Source organism: Pinus tabuliformis, chromosome 1_2 (genome assembly GCF_031772625.1).
Source record: "Pinus tabuliformis cultivar Carrire ecotype Pingquan chromosome 1_2, CPIR1, whole genome shotgun sequence".
NCBI classification, from domain to species: Eukaryota; Viridiplantae; Streptophyta; class Pinopsida; order Pinales; family Pinaceae; genus Pinus; species Pinus tabuliformis.
In genome coordinates this window covers 923,457,328-923,480,992 of record NC_142298.1, presented here as the reverse complement: position 1 = coordinate 923,480,992, position 23,665 = coordinate 923,457,328, and the positions used below count along the sequence as shown (strand labels likewise).

The 23,665-nt window shown below is 34.0% G+C and overlaps 1 protein-coding gene across 1 annotated transcript; it reads left to right on the top strand.

Annotated features, from left to right (window-relative positions):
* Positions 1 to 7,401: 7,401 nt before the first annotated feature.
* LOC149208970 (E3 ubiquitin-protein ligase RZFP34-like) lies at positions 7,402 to 11,922 on the top strand. The gene is made up of 10 exons (XM_089396228.1): positions 7,402 to 7,437; positions 8,878 to 8,965; positions 9,117 to 9,176; positions 9,451 to 9,483; positions 9,592 to 9,669; positions 9,807 to 9,850; positions 9,974 to 10,014; positions 10,109 to 10,191; positions 11,461 to 11,502; positions 11,609 to 11,922. The coding sequence occupies exons 3-10, from the start codon at positions 9,123 to 9,125 to the stop codon at positions 11,750 to 11,752; spliced, it is 519 nt and encodes a 172-aa protein (XP_089252354.1). The 5' UTR covers positions 7,402 to 7,437; positions 8,878 to 8,965; positions 9,117 to 9,122; the 3' UTR covers positions 11,753 to 11,922.
* Positions 11,923 to 23,665: the final 11,743 nt, after the last annotated feature.

Below are 23,665 nucleotides of genomic sequence, written 5' to 3'. Positions count from 1 at the left end.
ACACTCTACATGACTCTAGTTAGACCCTCAACTCGAATTAGTTGATCCAACTAAGTCAAATTAACTTAGTTAACTATTACAAGTTGTCATGAGATATGGAATTACATTTAATTCCTAATTTAATTCAAGGACAAAATTAAATTAGGATTTTCTTGTTGCATTTTCAACAATATCAATGTCGCCAGTAACGAGAAGATAAAAGAGATAAAATGTAATTGATAAGGTTTCCTAGAATTGAGAAAGGGGAAATGATCAATGTAGATAGCTAAGAAGTGAGAATTTGATGATGCAAAAAATTATTAAATTAACATAATCATATTTTTTATTGTTATAATTCGAAATGTAGGTTTCATGATGTTAAAAAGATTCATTTTTTTAAATGGATATCTAAACTTAATAAAAATAAATAAAAGTTACAAAATTTCACTAAACATAATAGATTTATTATGACAAATAAAATCATTAAACTATGCAATATATTTGTAATGAGATTGACCAAATGTGTAAAAAATAAATGGATATTTGAGATATTTACATTAATTATTAGTTGTGTGTTTTCTTACAATTAAATATTATTATGACAAATAAAATCACTAAACTATGCAATATATATGTAATGAGATTCACCAAATGTGTAAAAGATAAAGATAAATGGATAATTGAGATATTTACATTAATTATTAATGATTTGTTTTCTTACAATTAAATATCTATTTCAATAACTTGATGCTATGAATTACTAAGTGGTGGAAAGGATAAGGTTAAATGTGCATAAACATTAATGAAATAATAAACATAAACATAATAATGACACCATCATTAATAATAGAGACACCTAGCATTATTAATGTAAAATAATAATTATGAACAAACATTCTATATAAAATTAGAGTGATGAAATATATGAATATAGAGAAAGAGGGACAATTTTATCTTTTTGAGTTCTCTTGATGTCTATTCTTTTCTCTTCAAAATTGTTATTTAGCGAAACATGTGATGCTTATCTTACTAAAATTTTCCTATCCCAACAATTTACACATAAACTATGATTAGTAGTTTTGGTGTTTTGCAAAGAAGCAAGTATAACAAATTAAATGTTATGGAAATGGAGACAAATATAACAAATGTACATTAAGTATGGACATTGAATGCTATGCCAATTTTAATATTGACAATAATCAACAATGCTCATAACACATGGATTGAAGCTCATATTAAAAAAGACAAATTTTCCAAATTGTTTTTGGCAAATTTTGGATTGACAAATGAAATTTTAAATGTTGTATGCACCAACATTGTTGTACTATTTTGCTAGTGTACAAAATGAATTCAAAAACCTAGTGAAAATAATTTTAGTCTTTATATGCCAAATGTAAAGGATGGTTGTGAACTTAAATTATTCACATCCATCCTCATCTAATCTTGCCATATTAGAAAAATCATTAAATACTTAATAGTAGAAATTTTAAATATAATAAATGTTTAAAAATGCAATTATTTTTTTTTGAAATTTTCCATTTTTTTTTTGTTATTCTAATTACTCTGTAAGGCATTTCCCTTTGAGAAGAACTCCCCCAATTGTCACTTTACACTTTTTTGTGCCATCAGATTGATTGTTAGACGATTGAGAGTTCTTCCACCCTTAGATCTCACTTTTTTAACTATCAACCAAATCTTGATAGATCTCACTTTTTTAATTATCAACCAAAACTTGAGATTTGTAAAGCCAAATAATGGATCAGGTAGGGGACAATTTTTGTCAAATAATTGGCCCTAGAAGCGCCCAACAATGTTTTGTGTTCTGTAGTAGCAGGGTGTCATATGACTGTGGATGTATATACACCCGGTCTTCCTCAGAATTCTCCTATCCTACTTTTTTCGGCAATCATTGGTGAAAACCCCCATGCGTAGGACAAAATCCTAAACCCCAAATTCTGTGATCACCCAACTTTTCGACCCCCTTCATTCTCTACGTTTGTCGGCATCATAATCTCAAACTTCCGGGAAAATTCTACGCCCTTTATGCATTTTCAGGCGGTTGGCCTCCCATTGTTTGTTCAACGTTCGATTCTTGTAACCATGCATTCACCTCTGCGATTGCCTTTTTCACTGAAGAAGAATAATTATGGCATCGATGGTCTTGTGCGCCCAGTGGAAGGAGGCAGAGACTCTGGATGTCATCAGGTTCGTCCACCTTAGCGGCCAGGTGGACGAATTTCCGGTCGATTATTGCCAAGCGAGTGCTGCAAAACCACCCCCACCATTTTATTTGTAACTCGCGTGCTCTGTACGAAGCCAACTCCCTTTCTCCTGTCACTCTTGGCCCTCCTTTCGACTGAGGATTTGGTGGCCTTGGCGGTGAGGTTGTACACTACCGCCCGAAAGGAGGCATCCAAGGCGGCGCAACTGCAGAGGAGCGGGGATTTGACTTCTAGTCTGCTAGTCGAGAGGTTGGTGCCTAGGTGCGATTATTTGGAGGTGAATGCATCTCTTAGTGTTTCTACGATTTAAAACTTCCCTTTCCTATTTTAAGTCTGATTAATGAGAACTATGTTGTATATTCAAACACCTGTGATCCACATTTAGTAATTCAAGATGATTTCCTTCTCGCAGTGCAATGTATGCTAAGTTATTGGAGATAAGTTTTAAATGATGTTGACATGTGAGAATTCTAAATGTCTTAAGAATTGGATTTTTTTTTGTGATGATAATTGAAGTATAATTAATAATGGATTATTGTAATGGTAATTTTTAAATTTTTTATTTTTATTTTTATTTTATTCATTAAGTTAATAAATAAGATTGATTTTTATTGAAATCGTTGTTCCTAGATATGTAGATGAGTATTAAATTATGTATTTTTTTTCAATGATGAACTACATTAGATAGTTAGAAAATTTTTGACAATTATGTCATAGATGATATAATTAAATTTTATTTATTAAATTAATAAATGAGATTGATTTTTTTGTCTTAATACTAAACCACATTAAGTAATTCTAAATGCTTTAACACTTTTCTACAAAATAATTATTATTTATTAAATATCATGTATATAAAATATTTCTCTTTAAGTCTTTTGGAAAAAATCTATTGGTTATGAGTTGAAAAAAGATCAAACTTTTATCCGCATTCACATAAATATTCTTCTCAGTTTGAATAAACCACAGATAGTTCTAAATCCTTTAATTTCATAAAAAAAAATTATTATTTATTAAATATCATGTATATGACTTGTGGATACAAAATATTTCTATTTTAAGTCTTTTGTAAAAAATCTATTGGTTATGAGTTGAAACAAAGATCAAACTTGTATCCCTGGCATTCACACAAATATTCTTCTGAGTTTGATTGAATGTATCAGGAGAGATTATTGTTAAAAAAAAGAAGATGCTAGTGTGTTTGTTTAAAGAGTGATATATAATGAAATATTATATTGAAAAAGATATGGGTAGTAGTTTATAAATATTTTTACTCCAAAGAAATTTAGGAATCAAACGAAGTATAGATAGAGTTCTTGGGAAAAGAGAAGCAACTGCGTAATCAAGCTTAATATGCAAAAACATATAATTGTGAATAGTCTCTACAATTTTATTAAGAGCAAGCCCATCTTAGCTGGATAAGTACGGATTAATTCCGTCTCTATACCCAACTTTCAATATGAGTTAATAAATATACTCTTATATGAATAGGTTTATAGAAATTTCATCATAATGAAGTGGGAGGGGTGCAAGGCTGTTTTACTTTGTTGCGAGTACATTTAGAGTTAAAATATATTTAAACTAGTTTATTTAATATGTTTGTCTTTGTAGGCTAAATGCTTCTTGAATTCTAAAATCTATATTTTTTTATCATTTATGAAATATTATTGAATATTTATAAAAAATATATTAAATAAAAAATATATTATTATTTAATAGAATTATTTAATATTATTATTATTATTATTATTATTTGATTTATTTTATTATATAAATTTATTATTTTTATATCAATAATAGTAATATTATATTTTAAAATGTTATTATTTTAATATTTTATTTCTAGAATTTTTTTATTTTATATAATCATAGATTATTGTCTTTCTCTCTATAAAATGGGTCACAATCATTGGATTTTAAACCTTGAATTTTTGTTTTTACACATTTCATATTATTTTGATAACCAATTGAGCTGCCCTTCACTCAAATAAATTAAAACTTTTACATCAAAGATTCCTTTCAATTAATCTTTATTTTAAAAATTTATTATTTTAATAATCTAATTTTCATTTGTAAAAATTAAATCTCTATTAAATGATTTTATATAATTTCAATTATAATTTCTCGATTGAAATTTATTAGTTTACTAAAATAAAAAAATAATCATATTATCACTTTAAAATCCATATGGTGATTTTTAATTAATTATCTTAAAATCAATACAATCATTTTTATTGACTATTTTAATTTTCACATTAACTTAATTTTTTATTGGTAAATGTGAAAAACTTAAATTCTAACTTAATTTTCTCATTGAAGCTTATCTTGCTTGTGATAGAAAATATATTAAAACACTTTATAAATAAAATAAAAATAATGCAATAATCAAATATAATGTGAAACTAAAAAGATACAATTATAGAAAAAATATCCCTAATTAAACTCAAATTTCAAAGGATATCTCATTGCACATACATTTTTCTTCAAAATTATGTCAATAACTTTTAAATATGGAAATACACAAAATTCATAAATGATCCCATGACAAAGCTTAAATTGAACAATGCTTCTGAAGTGTTCAGACCTAATAGAAATTACAATTTTTCCCAGTACAATCACTTTAAAATATAAAATTAATGAAGTAATAAACCATTGACTTGTAAGCATATTAATAATTTTAAATATAGAATTAATTGAGTAATTAATCATTGACTTTGTATCTGTGCCATCCAGGTCTACCACAAGGTTGAGGTAGAGGTACACCCTGTGCGTGACGTATCCATCTGGAGTAGCCAATGACGTACGTTTCATTATAATAAATACTACGCCTCTATTCATAACCATTTTAATAAATGTTAATTAAAAATAAATTAAATTTATTTAATAATTAACTTACTTTCACTTTAGTAATATATAAATATGACTATTAATTAACTTAACTTAAATTTCTTGGGATTAGATACATATTAATGAATTATTATTTAATTCAAATTAACATTTTTATATAACATTATTTCAACTGTAAAAGTATAAAATTTGTTTGGATTGAGTAAAGCGAACGGAATTATTATATAAGAAATATTGTTTTAGGAAATTTTTGGATAAAATGAAAGATTATTTTAAATTGACATTTAAGTTTTTGGATTTTTTTAAACGTTGTTTTATTAGATCTTAGGTTTTTGTGATCCACAATGTAACAAGTATGTTTTTTATATTAATCACATCAATGTTATTAATGTGATGAATAAATATAAAAATGTGATGAGTATAAAGATGTGAAATTTGATATTACTAGCCTAGATCTATTTAGGCTCCGGATTTATTATACACCAAAAAAATCAAATCCCTAGAGATATAAGCTTTTCCTTAAATTATTAATCCAAAATTATTAAATCTAATAATATTAGATTTAATAATAATAATAATAATAAGATTAATAATAAGATTTAATGATGTTTTTTTACATGGTATAATAATAAAATTTATAATAAAACTACATCAAATTTATATTTTTAAATATTACAATTTGACCTATAAATATTTAAGTTTTTAAAGATTTTAATATATGGTTTTTCTTTTTAAATATTTATTTTATAAATATTTGATTAAAATAAATATTAAAAAAATTGAATCAAGATTTCAGATTCTTTGTGTCCAATTATATTGTAGTTTATATTATTTATATAGCTATTTTTAATCTTGTTTTGGGTAAATATCTTTTATCGAGATATAAGTAGTGTCATATTTACACATATTTTTATATTAAATTGTAAAATTCTTTTATAAAGAATTTTAAATTTATATAAATTTTAAATAAATATAAATAATATATATATATATATATATATATATATATATATATATATATATATATTATTTTTAATTAAAATATTTAATAAAAAATAAAATTATTAAATTGATGATTTTTTAATAAAATTAAGGTAAATAAATATTTTATTATTATTATCATGATCATGCTCATTTTCGTCTTAGCTTAAATTTGCAACTGAAACTTAAAAAACAAGAAACAAGATTTACATCTAAATTTTATGTTTTGGGATATTTTTAATATATTTTTAAGTCTAGTAATCGCCGCAGTGTTCAAAAGCAGGAATTGCCGCAGTGTTGAGAGCTGGATGCCTCCGACGCGAGTAACCAGGCAACCAATAGGCCTTCTTTTGAGTGAGACTTTTGTCGTCTTTTTGTTTCTAATGTTGACACCTGGCGTCCACATTCAACGGCCATTCAGGGGGAAATTATTCATATGTGTCGTGCAATTTCTGTTTATTCTCAGCAATTTGGGAGAACACCTTGCTTTCTTCCACCATATCCTGCTTTCTTCGACCATATCTGTTTGTTTTGTGCTCTTCAGGTTCTCTTCCACGCCCTCTGCAATAATGTGTTTGTGTTTTTGAAAACGAGCATTGACTCGGGCTGTAGAGTTTGAGGTATTGTGGATTAGGGTTGATCGCAGTGGATCAGATTGCCTATTATTTATGATGTTCTACGTATTGAGCTGTGGATAGCAGTGAACAGGTCTCATGAGCTGTCGTTGTGTAAAGAACAGTGCATCGAGCTCTAGAATTTGAGGCTTGGTTTATTAGGGTTTGAAGCAGTGGAACAGATTCCGTTTCTTTATGAATTTCTGCAAATTGAGTCGGGGATACCAGTGAAAAATTCATGTGAGCTGCCTTCGTGTAAATAACAGGGAATCGAGCTCTAGACTTCGAGGTTTTGTCGATTAGGGTTTGAAATAGTGGATTGGATTCCGTATTCTATACTATGATGTTCGAATTGAGCTATGGATAGCTGTGAACAGGTCTTGTGAGCTGCGGTGAATGAGGGATGGGGTGTATATTTTGCCAAGCAGCCAGCTCCAGCCCCCGTGGAAGATCCTGCAAGCCCTAGGGAAAGGCCTGTTCAGATTACATCTGGAAGAAGGTCAAATGCTTCTGTCCAGAAGCTCGAGAATGTTCAAGTCTCCAACGGAGTTGGAGAGGGGAAAGAGGTAGCCAAGGTGAGGAGTAAACGCAATGCTGATCTTGCCGCAGATGTGGCAGAGCCGGCACGGGAGAGGCGGAGGGAGAAGCCCAATCCCAGGCTGAGCAATCCTCCCAAGCACGTACATGGAGAGCAAGTTGCTGCGGGATGGCCCGCCTGGATTTTAGTTGTTGCTGGAGAAGCTATCAAAGGGTGGATTCCACGCCGTGCAGAGACCTTCGAGAAGCTTGATAAAGTAAGTGATAATAGTAATTATAGATTATATTGTTTGCATAATTGTTTAGGTTTGGACTCTGCAGTTGTCTATGAAAGCTGCTCCATATTTTTGTTTCTTCCATTAGTCTTGCGCAAGAGAACCTTGTGGTAAATGCAGTTTCATATATCTCGCATTTCCTCAGGTCGAGTTTATGGGTTCTTTTTATGCCTCATGACACAGAAAGTGTGAATATCCGATTCAATTTATTAAGAACAGGGTATGGTAAACTCATACATGAACACTTAAACAACTTGAGATTTCCATGATAATATATGGAAGTCAATATGCCCATATCATGAAAATATATGGTGAATGAAATAAATTGAACCCCGACATTTTCATGGTACTTATTTATAGCACCCTTGAACTAGTGTAGTAAGGGAACTTTCTGTGAACAATGAGTAATTATGTGCTACTGTAATCCAGTAGAAGTCGTGGGGTAGCCTCTTTGTGTCCATGACCCAGCAATAAATTTCTGTTGGCACCCTTTAATGCAGTCGGTTTTATTTCAAATTTCTCTCTAACAGCGAGGTCTATAGAACAACACTTGTGTCAAAATGAAGTTGTCCTGGCTATCAACTACCTTTCTTTATGATTTAGTTCTTTCATTATACTAAGTATAGTTCTCTATTGAAGGAGGGGAAACTTTGGGCATTCTCCTTAATTGAAGGTGGAGAAACTTGGGCATTCTCCTTAATTGAAGGAGGAGAAACTTTGGGCATTCTCCTTAATTGGTAAAAAAAAATGGAGTGGATTCTCTCTATTGCTAACGTTGGAAACCTATAGTTGGTGCATGTGTTCTTTATGTGGAACTAATTTCAATTCTTAACTTTATCTTCTTTAGAGCTGAAAAACCATTACATATTATGCGGGGCTATGGTATCCCACATATTTGTTCTATTTATCCCTTTGGCCATAAGCAAACCTATCTCATCTCATAGAACAAGAAAAGAGGTTGTGCTAAAGTGACCTCTTTGTATTGCTAACATGAGAAGAGTATTTCTGTGTGTCTCTCTATTTTCTTCAGCTTAATTTACTTTCTACTAAGACAATGAATCTCAGGGAATTGAAGTGTGCAAAAATAGCATTCATTAACGTGGGGCTATGAAATTTCTGTTTTTAACTGTCAAGGAATTCATCCTGGTCATTTGTTGTCCTTAACATAAATATTTAAGGTAGTGAGCATCTACATTGTTTGACATGCATACCCATACTGTATTTGGTATTTCTTCCTTGAAATAGAATGGAGATGTTCAATACACTATTGTTTAATGTAACATTTATGCCTTTTATTTATTATATATAATTTTGATATTTTCTTATTGGTATCTCCATGCATCTTACAAAGTGGTGAAAAATGTGTCTTACAGGGATGATTTTACTGATGTGTCTTTTCTTGATACTGATAATTGATGGCAGATGTTCACACTACCGCCGGAGATGCCAAATAAGGGCTCCGTCTTGTAATGAAGTCTTTGACTGTAGGAATTGTCATAATGAGGCCAAAGTATGCTTCTTTTTCTTTACTTCATTCGTAGCTATTTCAAGTTCAACGGTTGTGTTTGGTTTATATACTTGTTAAAATAGAACTATAAAATTACGTCTCTTCTAATTTCATTTGTGAGGGTATAGTATGGTCTGATCTCATATCTGAACAGAATTCAATGGATGTCCATCCACATGACAGACATAATGTACCGCGCCATGAAGTTCGAAAGGTAAGGTTCTATCTTGTTTTCCAGTTAGATGTTATTCATTATGATGTTTGTCTTAATGCTCTGAACAATATGTATTCTTTGTAATTTTCTGAAGGTAGATTTGAAAGATGTAAAGGTTTAACTTTTATTCTTCTCAAAAGATAAATGGTCAATTATCTAGCAAATTTTATCTAACTTGCTGGATTACTATATTGCTTTTGTTTATTTATAGTTATTCTCGTATGTTTGCAGTATATTGCTCTTGTTATTTATAGTTATTCTTGTATGTATGCAGGTTATCTGTTCACATTGTAGAACTGAACAAGATGTAAGAGCTGAGCCTTTTTAATTTTAATAATGTGAAGAAAATTTAGAGGTAAACACTATAATGCTTCTTGAGTTATTTTAAAAATGATTATGCACTGTCATTTTGTAGGTTCAGCAAACCTGCGTTACTTGTGGTGTTTGTATGGGAAAGTACTTCTGTGAAAAATGCAATTTCTTTGATGATGAGGTACGTTTTTAATGCCTTTTCAGGTTTAATAGTTCTGGTTTAGGAAAACAGAGAGTTTCACTCTTACAAAATTATAAAAAGATGGTTTGGATGTATACGCTTTTGGTTCTAATTGTACTTGCCACTTTGGTTTCCAGGACTCAAAACAGCAATACCACTGTGACGGATGTGGAATTTGCAGGTATGCTTTTCTCTTTTTCCTTTGATGTTTCTTGCTCTCTTGTAAAGTAATCTTTCATGCTATTGTGAAATGTATTAGATGTATTTCTTGCCTTTGACTTTAGCTACTTGTGCTGGTTTTCAGAACTGGCGGCAACGATAATTTCTTCCACTGTTATAAATGTGGTATGTTCTTTATGACTTCTCAAATTATCACCGCTTCTTCCCTTGTTTCATTGTAGTGCGAGAATGATTTATTTGCTCATGTACCTTTTTCTAGGATGTTGCCACTCTATCCGCTTGAAGGATTGCCACCCTTGTGTGGAAAAAGCAATGCACCACAACTGCCCTGTGTGTTTTGAGGTAGGTCACACTTATCTGTTTAGCGTAGTAATTGTAGTTTTCTTTTTATAGCATAATTTAGACTAAAGTTATTTAGATATCTGAACCCTCGTGATTCAATGTACCACAAAGACACGCACACATGGATCACCCCAACCTTAACCTGGCTTTATGGATCACCCCACCCTGAACCAAGCTATAGAATGCTGACTGTTCTACGCATGTTCAGGTGCAATTGAAGATTTTACTCTCCTCGTTGGTCTTATGAAATTTTATAAATTGACCTAAGAAATATCTGAACTCTTCCATAAGAACTACTCTTTTACATTACCCCATAAAGAAATGAGAACCCTTACCAGATTACAATGATTTCTGCTATGATAAGCATTCTTACTCACAAGATTTTGTTTCTCATCAGTTGATATCCGTACCCACTTCTAGAGCTAGCTTCGGATTACCTAGCTATACTGGGTGCATTTATGTTATTTTTCTCTTGCTCTGATACAAACAACATCAGTGGTTTCAGTGTCCTGCCTTGTGTACCATGTCTGACTTGTAGTTGTTATATATGTGATGGCAAGATATCTTATTATAGTAGAATACCTGATATGCTTGATATGATAAAAGTTAAATAGTTGACTTTGCTCATGTCCATCAAAAATCAGTTGACTTCGCTTAATGATCAATTAGCTTTGCTCATGTCTATCAAAATTCTGGAATAGTCATATCCCTGTATTGAGATTTTATTCCACATGATCAATAATCCCCTTCTTGTCCACCTATGGCTTTACACGCAATACTGTCCTAAAGCGTTATCCTGTAGGTACACTTCAGTAAGTTTCATATGTGGCCTGTTTTGTGCCCTGGCTCACAACCTCTTGTTTCCAGTCTACCTATACTATTACACAATACTAGATATACTTGCACTGATATGCCCATTGATGGTACCTTCTTCAGCAATCTGTGGTCACAGCTTGTAGCAGCTTTAATTTTATTTCAAATTTCTTGCCATTCTAACATGTTTGTTTGTCCTTTGCAGATTTGCTTGTCCAGTGTGCTCCAAATTTGTCTGTGATATGTCTAAATTGTGGGGGAAACTTGACCGAGAGGTAGATATTGTCGACAAGATGAACATCTTGAAGTCAACTTGCAATGGGTTGTATAAAGAGTAGCTTATTATATGTGTTTTTGCTAATTTTGATTTCTCATATTTGAAATTTTCTTTCGTCCAATGGCAATTGATTTTTTAAGTTTCTTGAGTGGATTCTGATATTTTTTTTTTTCATGTAGGTTTCTTTGACTCCAATGCCTGAAGCTTACCAGAACAAAATGGTAAGTTGTCTGATGTTAATGTGGTATAATTTGGAGGCATATTTTAGAGCCCATTAGTGGCGTGGGAGAAAATACCTCACCACTTTCTCGTCGGTCATTTGAGCAGGTTTGGATCTTATGCAATGACTGTGGAGTAACTTCTGAAGTAATTATTCACATTGTTGCACACAAGTGTCAAAGTTGCAATTCTTATAACACCCGGCAGACCAGGGGAGGTCCTTCTGCAAGTTCATGTAGATCTCATCTTTGATATTCTCAAATGTTCAGATTCATGTATCCCTCTTTACCACTTGTAAGGTTGCCTTAGCACTGATTATGTGGCATGAAAAACAGCTGTACTGCAAATAGCTATGGAGTGGCATACTGTAAGAATTCATTGTAACCGCTGAGTTTTTGCGGCACTACTCTACGGCTGTTAACATCATAACGGAGTTGACATATCTCGCTGCTTGCAACTATGTTGACATATGGGAATGAGGGAGAAGTTTCCTGTCACATCCTTTACATATGTTATGTCAAGAAAAGGGAAATGTATGTTTATAAACCGTCTTCCCATCATCGCGATGAAGCCATTGGAAGGATTCCTTCTGACTTATTCCAAGCCCTATCATTTCAAAATATATCTTTCATCCATCAGCTCTGTATATATTTTACTCCCATACTCCTAAAATTGTGAGCATCATGTAATCTACCCAGAAAGTTTTTGATTTGCAATTGAATCTGATACCTATCTTACTTACAAAAAATTAGTAATGTTTTAGAATGAAGATGGAGACTGTATCCTCACAAAGGGAGTGCTATCTAAGAAAGAAAGTGATCTTAACAAAGGGAATGATACTGACTTGAATATTTTGAAATTGTGACCATTGACAGACCATTGGTTAAGGTAATTGTAAAAAACACAAGTTATCAATTGGTCCATAAATGGTATTACCGACCTTTTTAAATTTGTTTGGAAGATCCTATGTCTTATATTCTATTATGGAATTACCTTGTCGTTCATATACCATCACACAGTGGAAACTGTTAAATTAAATAATATGCTTCCATAGTATTTAATACAACTGAAAAGCCTAAATGCAGTTTCATATATCTCACATTTACTCAGGTTGATTTTATGGGTTCTTTTTATGCCTCATGACACAGAAAGCATGAATATCTGATTCAATTTATTAATAACAGGGCATGGTAAACTCATACATGAACACTTAAACAACTTGAGATTTCTATGATAATATATGTGTAACCATAATTCCTTCCTGCTTTTTAGTCCGCACAAGATATTCTCGTTATTTGCTTAAATGCAAATATTGCTATTAAGTTACTATCAGCAATTGTAATGAATTTCTGCTACATCTTCTGAAAAGCCTAGCTTCCAATTACAAAACTAGTTCGAGTTTGCTATTTAAATTTTGTATTAAATTGGATTCCGAAACTTGTTAAACAATATCTGCAAATTCCCTGATTTATTATTCAAATATCCCCATGGTCTTAAGATAAATTAATGAAATGGTCTCACTAAGAGTTATTCTATTGTTAAGCAGCAAAGGCGGATCATGAAGTGTAATTGTCTGTTGAATATCTCACTGCTTGCAACTATGTTGACATAGGGGAATGAGGGAGAAGTTTCCTGTCACATCCTTTACAGATGTTATGTCAAGAAAACAGAAATGTATGTTTGTAAACCGTCTTCCCATTATCGCGATGAAGCCCTTGGAAGGATTCTTTCTCACTTACTCCAAGCCCTATCATTCCAAAATCTATCTTTCATCCATCAGCTCTGTATATATTTTATTCCCATACTCCTAAAATTGTGAGCATCATGTAATCTACCCAGAAAGTTTTTGATTTGCAACTGAATCTGATACCTATCTTACTTACAGAAAATTAGTAATGGTTTAGAATGAAGATGGAGATTGTATCCTCACAAAGGGAGTACTATCTGAGAAAGAAAGTGATCTTAACAAAGGGGATGATACTGACTTGAATATTTTGTAATTGTGAGCATGGACAGACCGGTGGTTAAGGTAATTGTAAAAAACACAAGTTATCAATTGGTTCATAAATGGTATTACCGACCTTTTTAAATTTGTTTGGAAGATCCTATGTCTTATATTCTATGATGGAATTACCTTGTCGTTAGTATACCATCACACAGTGGAAACTATTAAATTAATTCATATGTTTCCATAGTATTTAATAGAACTGAAAAGCCTAAATGTGGTAAGAGATAATAGTTATTCATTGCTAGGATTTAATAATTTTTCCTCTAATTGTTATAATCATATTGGTAACTGTGATTTGCTTTTAATCCTTAATACACAAATTAATACATTTTTAAACATTTAAGCAATCCCGCCTGAATTGTTTACTGGTGGTATTATTTTGCAAAGGTGATGTTTTATTTGTATTTGAGGTGGATGCATTTTGATTGTTTTAATATTGTGAATTATATGTCATCTTAATTCTAGCAATGACTTAAGATCTCAAATCTTGTGTTTACTTTACAAACTTCATCTTATGTTTTAAGCATTTTTATTGCCATAGTGGCAATCAATCATATTTTTTGTTGTTGTTTGAAAAATGTAGAATGCAATTTGACAAGGATATCATGTTGTTTTAGGCTTGATGGGAAATAATATTGTTCCATGACCCAAAAGAATAGAAAGTAATGTTAAGATTGAGCTAACATGTGAAAGTTCCTTGCAACAAAATATTTTCAGCAAGCAATAAAGGATTAAGTAATTTGACTGTATATGTAGAATGAAATTTTGAACTCAGTTTCATGTGGGTTGGCCATCACACATTGCACTATAAAATTTAATTATGGAGTAACGTTCTTGTTGATTGGTTTATTTCCTGTGTTTGGAACTTTGTAAAATGTTTGTTACTGGTATTTATGTAAATAACCTGTTGTTGTTAGTTTTACCATAACCTTCTTATCTTTTGAATGTTAATTACATGATGATTGAGGTTTGCTTCTGATTGTTGAGGGTGTTATCATTGTGCTGAATATTTTGGCCTATTAGGTTGTATCCAAGCAATGAACGTAGCAACATCATTGTGCTTGTGTTTGCTAGCTCTGAATAGAATCTAGGAAACACTTGAAAAATATTGAAGTATTTATATCATGTATTTACTTTTGGCATAAAAGGCAACTGTTAGGTTCCCATTTTGTCTATTTTTTACTGTATATTTTGCCATGGTATTACCCTCTTCAACCCTTAAGTGAAAGCCTTTGCTAAGTGTTTTGGCTTAATCACTCCAAAAGGTACAGAATAACTTTCCTCATTACTACATGTTTAATTATTTAAAACATAATCATGCTATCTTTATAATTATTCCCTGAAGTTGATTAAAGTGTTGACTAATTGCTGAAACTGCCTAACTGGCAGGATCACATTTTTCCATTGCTGAAACATCGGAAACAGCACAAACTGTGAAGCTGAAACAGCAAGAACAACATGAACCACGATGTTGAAACACCACGAACAGCACACGCACTTTGAGGAACAGTTGGGATTTGCGTAACAAATCTGCATCGACAAAAGAGTCTGGCCGATTACTATATTGGTCGTAATGATCATGGTCCTCATGGTTCTAACAATATTTTGTTATCAAGAACTGACTTTCTTATTTTTGGTACAAAATCGTTGAAACTGAATGTATGAAAATCTGTTGTAAGAGATGTCTCCTCTATAAAGAGGAGACATCTACATTAGAGAGGAGAGGAGGGGAAACCTATTGTAACACAGAACTTGTAGTGAAGGGATGAGACTGAATCTCTTTATGTAATATGGTTTATTGGCAGATGAATACAATTCTATTCTGAGTATTTTATTTTAATTCCTGTGTTCTGGGGAATCTTGTGAGAAGGATAGGGCCCACCTTCGTCACAAGATTCACCCATATTCTTTCTGTTGTGTGGTGTGTGTGTGTGTGATTTCTATTTATATTACAGTTACTGCTTCTAATGATATTTACTTTTGTTGAAACTCTGTTTTCCTTTTAGCTGATTGATGTTGCATATGAGTGCCTCACCGGTGATTAGGATTTACAGAGTGTATGTGTGAACTGGACAATGGAGGTAGGTGCTGAAAGTCCTTACTCTGAGGATAGGGTCCTGATCCTTTGTTGCAGGAAAGCCATCACGTCCTTTTGCAGACTTGTTTCCTTTAAAGTTATTTTCTTCATTTTCTGCAATAGGTTGTAACTACTGTAACTCCTGTAACACAGGGTAGGGATTTCATAAGATAGTAGATTGTTTATACTATAGCTTTTAATACCATTAGGATTGAGTACATACAGTACGTAGTCAGCTTTGGAATAATCAGACTTTCGCGGGTTGATAATTAATGTGGCACTCGACTGTTTTACTATTATTAAACAATTAAAGTGACCAACATTTTGGCACCGTTGTCGGGGAAGGCGACTGAAGATTTTAAGGGTATTAACATTTTCCTTTAGAAATGCAGGATGCATGAGAGGACACAAGAAGGTTAACCATTCAGGCGGCAAAGGCAAGGGAGGAGGAAGAAAAACTTTTATTGACAATATTATTTCAAAAGCTGAGACATCCCAGAGGTTAAGCTCTCGGAGGCCATAGACCCAACACTCTTCCCAGACATATTTTCAGACAGAGGAAGTAGTGGGGCCAGAGGGGGTTACAAAATCATAAGGATATACTGAGGAACCGGTGGAAGAAGACGAACGATCAATGGAAGAACCAATAAAAGGAAGTTAAGGTGGAGGAACCAGTGCATGACATTGAAATTCCAACAGAAAATTTCGAAGACCGGGCAAGCGCATCAGGAAAACAACCAATGGAGGATAATAATGAAGGACTTTTCGGTGGAGGTCACAGAATAGAGGGAAGGGGAGAAAATTCTCTCTCCACCCTGGAATTCCCCATTAGAGATCTCCCCAGAGGAGCAACTCCTATGAAGAATATCCCACTTTCAGCATTACCCAATTTCCATGGGTTATACAGAAAATCCTGATGAATTTCTCTTTGAATTTGATATATTGTGTAGAAGCTATCACTATGTTAATTTTGCTCAGAAATTAAAACTGTTTCCAGCCACATTAAAAGGGAATGCATTAATATGGTTCATGAGCTTGGGAGCTCATGTGATTACAACATGGGACCAGATGAAGGAGAAATTTTTGGCTAAATACCAAGATTATTGTCGAACAAGAGAAAGGAAGGAGAAATTATTCAAGATGACTTAGAAGGAGGACAAAAGTCTGGAGGACTTCGTGGAAAGGCTACAATATAACTTACAGTGATCTGATCATCCTGATATGAGTAAGGATATTCTCAAGTCAATACTGCTAAGAGGGGTACGAGATGATTGTTTAGATATGTTGAATATGCTTGGAAAAGGAGACATATCTAAGGAATCCTATGATGAGATTATCAATCTCTGTAAAAGATATTCGAGAGGAGTAGCAAGCAGACCAAAGAGCAAAGACAGTACATACTCAAGAGTCCAGAAATCAGCAAGTGGAGGAGCAACACGGGCCGAAATAGGTAACTTACTTGAAGAATTTAAAACTGAAATGTTAAGCTCTTTTGCTTCACAAATTGATACCTTGCAGGTTAAAAAGAAGCAGGTAGAAGCGAAAGCTGCTCTGGCTATTTTCTGCTCTAAATGTAGGGAAAAACACCCACTAAGGGAATGGCCCCTGGACAAGGTACCAATCTGCATTATCTGTGAAAAGGACCATGAGACTCAACAATTCCCTTCTTTGCCAGGAATAAAGGCAGCACTGCAGCCAACTGAAGAAGAAGCTGAAGCAGTGTACCTCCTCACACAGAGAAGACAATGGCAACCACGAGGACCAGGTACGAATTCTAACATGTCGTTTAATCGTTGGAATAATCATCCTCCTTTTCAAACAAATTACCCACCCTTCAACCAAATGCAGCACCTACACCTTAATCAAATGAATTTTCCACCCATGCAGCAACCAAGCCCTCCTTTTTTTGATCCTACAATGTGGAATCCCTAGGCTTTACAGGAAACCTATTTTAATCAATGGAACCCGAATTGGATAGCTCCACGGATCCCATTTCCAAACCAATTACCTCAGTATCAGAAATCTCTCTCCTTACCATCAAATGCCCCACCTAATAATCAGACAATAAGACCTCAGCTACCTGTACAACCTAACCCCAACCCGAATAATAATAAAGCTCTACAAGTAATTGATGCTCAAAACCAACTGGTTTCTCCTAGGCAATGCAATGACATTCATTTACGCTCTGGAAGAATACTTGAACCCATTATTGATGACATCACTTCCAATTCTGATAAAGAAGAAATCGGAAAAGAAAAGTCATCTAATGCTGAAACAGTTGGATCATCCTCTAATAACAATGCTGAAACAGTCGAAACATCCTCTAAAAAGACTGTTGAAGTAGCAGAGCCACCATTCCCTGAACGTTTGGCTCTTACCAAAACACTTGAGCCACCTGCTTTTAATCTGTTAGGAGAGCTGCAGAATTTGTATGTTAAAATTCCACTCTTACAAGCACTAAGAGATGTATCGATTTATGCTAGAACTGTTAGAGATATTTGTATTAAGAAACCTGGTAGAAAAGCTAAAGACCCCCTCACAGTTCATGTGATGGCTGATCTAGCTGCTCTAATGTCAGGAAAAAATCCCCCTGTGAAATATGGTGACCCTGGTCACCCTAGAGTCACAGTTCAGGCTAGTAAAACCTTTGTTTATAGAGTTCTAGTAGATCTGGGTGCTGCAATAAACATCATGATACTTGAAATAGCATAGTTACCGTAGTTAAAAAGTTTTATTAGGGAAACCCCAACCATCTTAGAGTTGGCTGACCGCTCCACAATCAAACCTGAAGGAGTCATTGAAGACCTGATAATTTCATTCGAATATTGGAACTACCCAGCTGATTTTGTGGTGTTACAGACCAAAAATAAGTTGGGGGGTCATCCATTGATTTTAGGGAGACCTTGGCTGGCTACAGCAGATGCCTTCATTAGCTGTAGGTCAGGTTCAATGACAATTTCTAATGGATGTGAAACCAAACAGCTTACTATGTACCCTCATGCCACACCTATGATTAACAATGATAACTCTATATGGTTAGATTATGAGGACGGTGAGACTCAACCCATCTTGACTGTCGGACAAGCCCTAACTTTCAAAGATTCAATTGAAGATGAATTAATTAGTAGCTTTATTTCTGAACCTTCTTCGGTTAACTCTGAAATACATGATCACTTGACTTCAATCTTGGAATCTGAATCACAGCAGAATCTTAAAACTGAAGATTTATCTCAGACATGAGCTGACACCCCCTCCAAAAGTATAGCAGTCGAAATCGAGCATGGCAAAACATTATATATAAACCCTAATTTAACAGATGCTGAAACACAACAATTAATGAAGTTACTCCACGAGAATAAACAAGCATTCACATGGGATTACACAGATATGAAGGGAATTTCTTCTGAATTATGTACTCACCGAATTTATATTAAAGAAGGATCCTGCCCAGTCTGCCAACCCCAACGATGAATGAATCCCAATTTAAGGGAAATTGTGAAAGAAGAACTTCAAAAACTGTTGAATGCAGGATTCATATATCCTATATCTGATAGTGAATGGGTTTCACCATTAGTAATAGTACCTAAGAAAAATGGAAAATGGAGAGTGTGTGTGGATTATAGGGCTTTGAATAAGGCTACTCAAAAAGATCATTTTCCCTTACCATTTATTGATCAAGTGCTAGATAATTTGGCAGGCAAGGGATTCTTTTCCTTTTTGGATGGATTTAGTGGTTATAATCAGATCAAGATTGCACCCCAAGATCAAGAAAAGACCACTTTTACTAGTCCATGGGGGACTTTTGCCTATAAAGTTCTTCCATTTGGACTATGTAATGCCCCAACAACATTTCAAAGGGCGGTGATAGGAATTTTTTCTAATATGCTTAATCATTCCTTAGAAATATTTATGGATGACTTTACTCCTTATGGTGTGACTTTTGAAGATGCTTTACAAAATCTTGAAAAAGTACTTAAACGGTGTATAGAAGCACATCTTGCCTTAAGTACTGAAAAATGTCATATGATGATGAATCAAGGTATTGTTTTGGGACACTTCATTTCATTCCTAGGAATTCAAGTTGATCCAGCTAAGGTACAAGTAATTCAGACTTTGCCTATCCCAAAAACACAAACTGATGTAAGAAGTTTTTTAGCACATGCTGGATATTATAGAAGATTTATCAAGGATTTTTCTAAAATAGCTTCTCCTTTGTTTGTGTTACTTATGAAAAATGTTGAATTTAAGTGGATTGATGGTTGTCAAAAAGCATTTAATGAACTTAAACATCAATTGTCTACAACTCCCATTTTAAGAGGTCCTGATTGGGCACTCCCCTTTCATATATCCTCTGATGCTTCAGACACTACAATTGGAGCTGTCTTTGGTCAAGAAGAAAACAATCTTCCCTATGCTATCTATTTTATTAGTAAAAATATGACCCCTGCTGAACTTAATTATACAGTCACCGAGAAAGAATTCTTAGCAGTGATTTATGCTATTAACAAGTTTTGACATTATATTACTGGTTACACTACTTTTGTGCATACTGATCACTCGGCCATTAAATATTTAATGAAAAAATCAGTTACAAATGCTTGAGTTACAAGATGGTTATTATTATTACAAGAATTTGATATCACAATTGTAGATCGACCAGGTAAAGAAAATGTAGTTGCTGATTTTCTTTCTCGGTTAAAAACTGATGAAAATATTCCAGTAGATGATTCTTTTCCTGATGAATATTTATTTGCAGTATCTTCTCACTCACCTTGGTATGCAGACATTGCCAATTACTTAGTTGCAGGGAAACTACCATCACACCTATCGCACAGAGAGAAAAGAAAGATCGTTCAGCAAAGTGCTAGGTACAGCTGGATAAGTGGGTGTCTCTTTCACACAGGACTCGATCAGGAAATTTGAAGATGCATCAGAGAAGATGAAGTTTATGATATATTGAAGGCTTGCCACGATGGCCCTTGTGGAGGGCATTTTGAAGATAAAAGAACAGCACACAAAGTTCTCAGAATGGGTTACTATTGGCCCTCACTTTTTGAGGATGCAAAGAAATATGTTAGGGCCTGTGATAACTGTCAGAGATGGGCCAACCTAATCACAGGGATGAAATGCCACTTAACCCCCAGGTAATACTTGAACCTTTTGAAATATCGGCACTAGATTTTATAGGTCCCATCAATCCTCCATCCAATCAAAGAGTTTATATACTGGTTTGCACAGATTATATGACTAAGTGGGTAGAAGCTAAGGCACTCATCAAAGCTAATGAAGAATCAGTGTTAACTTTTCTATTTGAAGAAATCTTTGTTAGGTTTGGTTTGCCTAGAGAACTAGTCACAGATGGAGGACCTCCTTTTAATTCTCATGGCTTCAAAGATATACTCCATAAATATCACATTAAGCATAAGATGACTACACCTTATCACCCCCAAGCAAATGGGCAAGTGGAAAGTACAAATAAAGTCATAGAAGCCATTTTAACAAAGACAATCAAGGAGAATAGAAGGGACTGGTTTCAAAGGTTGCCTGAAGCATTATGGGCTTATAGAACTACTTGGAGGAACACTACGGGTTTTTCACCTTATGAATTAGTCTATGGTAAAAATGTTGTTTTTCCTGTGGAATTTGAGATCAAAACCTTAAGGACTGCTTTAGCTGTTAACCTTGATTTGACTGATGCACAGACAGCTAGGTTGCAATAGCTTCATGAATTGGATGAAAAAAGGTTGGATGCCATCCGTCAAACAACCATGATACAACAGCAAAGAACCAGGTGGCATGACAAAACTATTAAGCACAAGCAGTTCCAAAAAGGTAATTGGGCCTTACTGTATGACTCCCGTTTTGAAAATTTTCAAGGGAAATTAAGAACAAGGTGGCTAGGACCTTATGAAGTAGATGTTGTTTTTCCAAATGGAACAGTCAGACTCCTAACGATTGATGATAGAAGAACACCATTATTAGTGAATGGGTATCGACTCCATTTGTATCAACGGCCTATTTCTAAAGAGGATTTCAAAGCTACTTGCATGACAGACATACACTATACCTTTTTGGGGGAATCTGCTATCCCTCAATGCACTTAATTTCCTGTTTATGTATTTATTTTTAGATTAGATTTCTTAACTAATAATCCCTGTCAAGGGTTGCCATGTTACAATTAATTATTTTGCAGATCTTAGCTTTGGATGGTGGCTGAAAAAGAAAGATTCCAGTATAGGAGGAATTAATCTGCAGATTGGAAAAGCATTGTCATTCCAGATCATAATCCATTTCCTGTTACTGATACATCATTTCCCGTTGCTGATACACCATTTCCCGTTGCTGATACACCATTTTCCTGTTACTGATACATCATTTCCCGTTGCTGATACACCATTTTCCTGTTACTGATACATCATTTCCCGTTGTTGATACACCATTTCCCGTTGCTGATACACCATTTTCCTGTTACTGATACATCATTTTTCGTTGCTGATACACCATTTTCCATTGCTGAAACACTACTTTCCAGTGTCGAAACACCAAATCCCACTGCTTAAACACCAATCTTTTCTATTTTTCCTAAATATCCCCATTCTTACTCCTGAGAATGAACTATTATTTCATATATATATATATATATATATATATATATATATATATATATATATATATATATATATATATATATATATATATATATATATATATATATATATATATCGTTCTTTATTCAAAGGAATCAACCATTTATCCTGTTAATAATACCCCTTCACTACTGCTTCTCGTGAATAATAAAAACCTCGTGGATAAAAACCCTCACACCTTACAAATCCTTTTGATCATTAACCTATTAAGGACGAGGTAACACTTTTCGGCGCAACAACCAAAGGTAATTGTAAAGGTATGCATGTTATGTGTGAATATTAAATTGTAGATAATGAGGAGATAGTTGACATGACCGCTAAAAGTGTCGTACTGCCAACCATATCATTCAGCCGCAGTTGGGGGGATTACTGAAATATTGTAATCATTACAGGACACGCCTATCACTGCCATCCCTATTCCTCCTGTTATGTCTAATCCACCTCGCTTATGCCTGACCACGTCATAATTTCATTTTGCAACGTTCTGCTCTGTTTCGACTTCGGCAACTCGGCTCTACACTCTGTATTCTGCCTAAAACAGTAACCATGGGTGGAGATGTTGTTAGACATGAACTGGGCTCGACGGCATTACTGGAATTTTACCCAGACGCATACCAAATCTTCCTTCAGGCAGGATGGGTGGACTATTTTAGAAGACTTCCGGAATTTGATTTGCAGCAAGTTCTCGAATTTGCATGCAACTTGAGGGAGGGGTATTCTACTGTCCAAGGGGTCAGAATCCCAGTAACAGAAGAAGACATAGCACAAGTTTCGGGGCTTCCAACCAACGGCATTCGCTGGTTCAGCAGGAAGCATCTTATCCTCAATGCGCAGCAAGATTTCCTGCTACCTGGGGAGCAGGTGGAAGCAAAAGGCAGGGGTGTTGCGCTTCGGTCATTACCACCGCCTTGGCCAAAAGTTGTAGAATTTGTCAAGCACTACTTCACTTGCGAGGGCCGCTACCAGGTAGTCTACCAACATGACTTTGTCTTATTAAATCATTTGCGGCATGGTCGTCTAGTAAATATGCCTTATTATCTCCTTGGATGTCTGAAAAATATGGCACATTACACTGCGAACGCTAGGCATCAACTCCTCTGTCTCACACACCATCGTTTGGTCCAACTCCTGATAAATAGAGGCTTCGCTCTGCATAACCCGCCTCCCCCCATTAACCCTCCCCAACAAGCTAAGGAAAATCCTCAGCAAAATGAAGAAAATTCCTAGCAAGAAGCTGAAACTCAGCAACCAACAGTAGGAATACCCCAATTAAGCACTGAAAATCCGTTGCACTCCTCACCCCATGATGAAGCTGAACCGTCCACTCCCATAGTTCACATCCCTACCGATGATTTAGACGAGGATACCCTCATCACTTTCCTAAAAAGGAAAAAGCAACAAAAAACTACAACCCCATCAAAAAGAAGAACCAG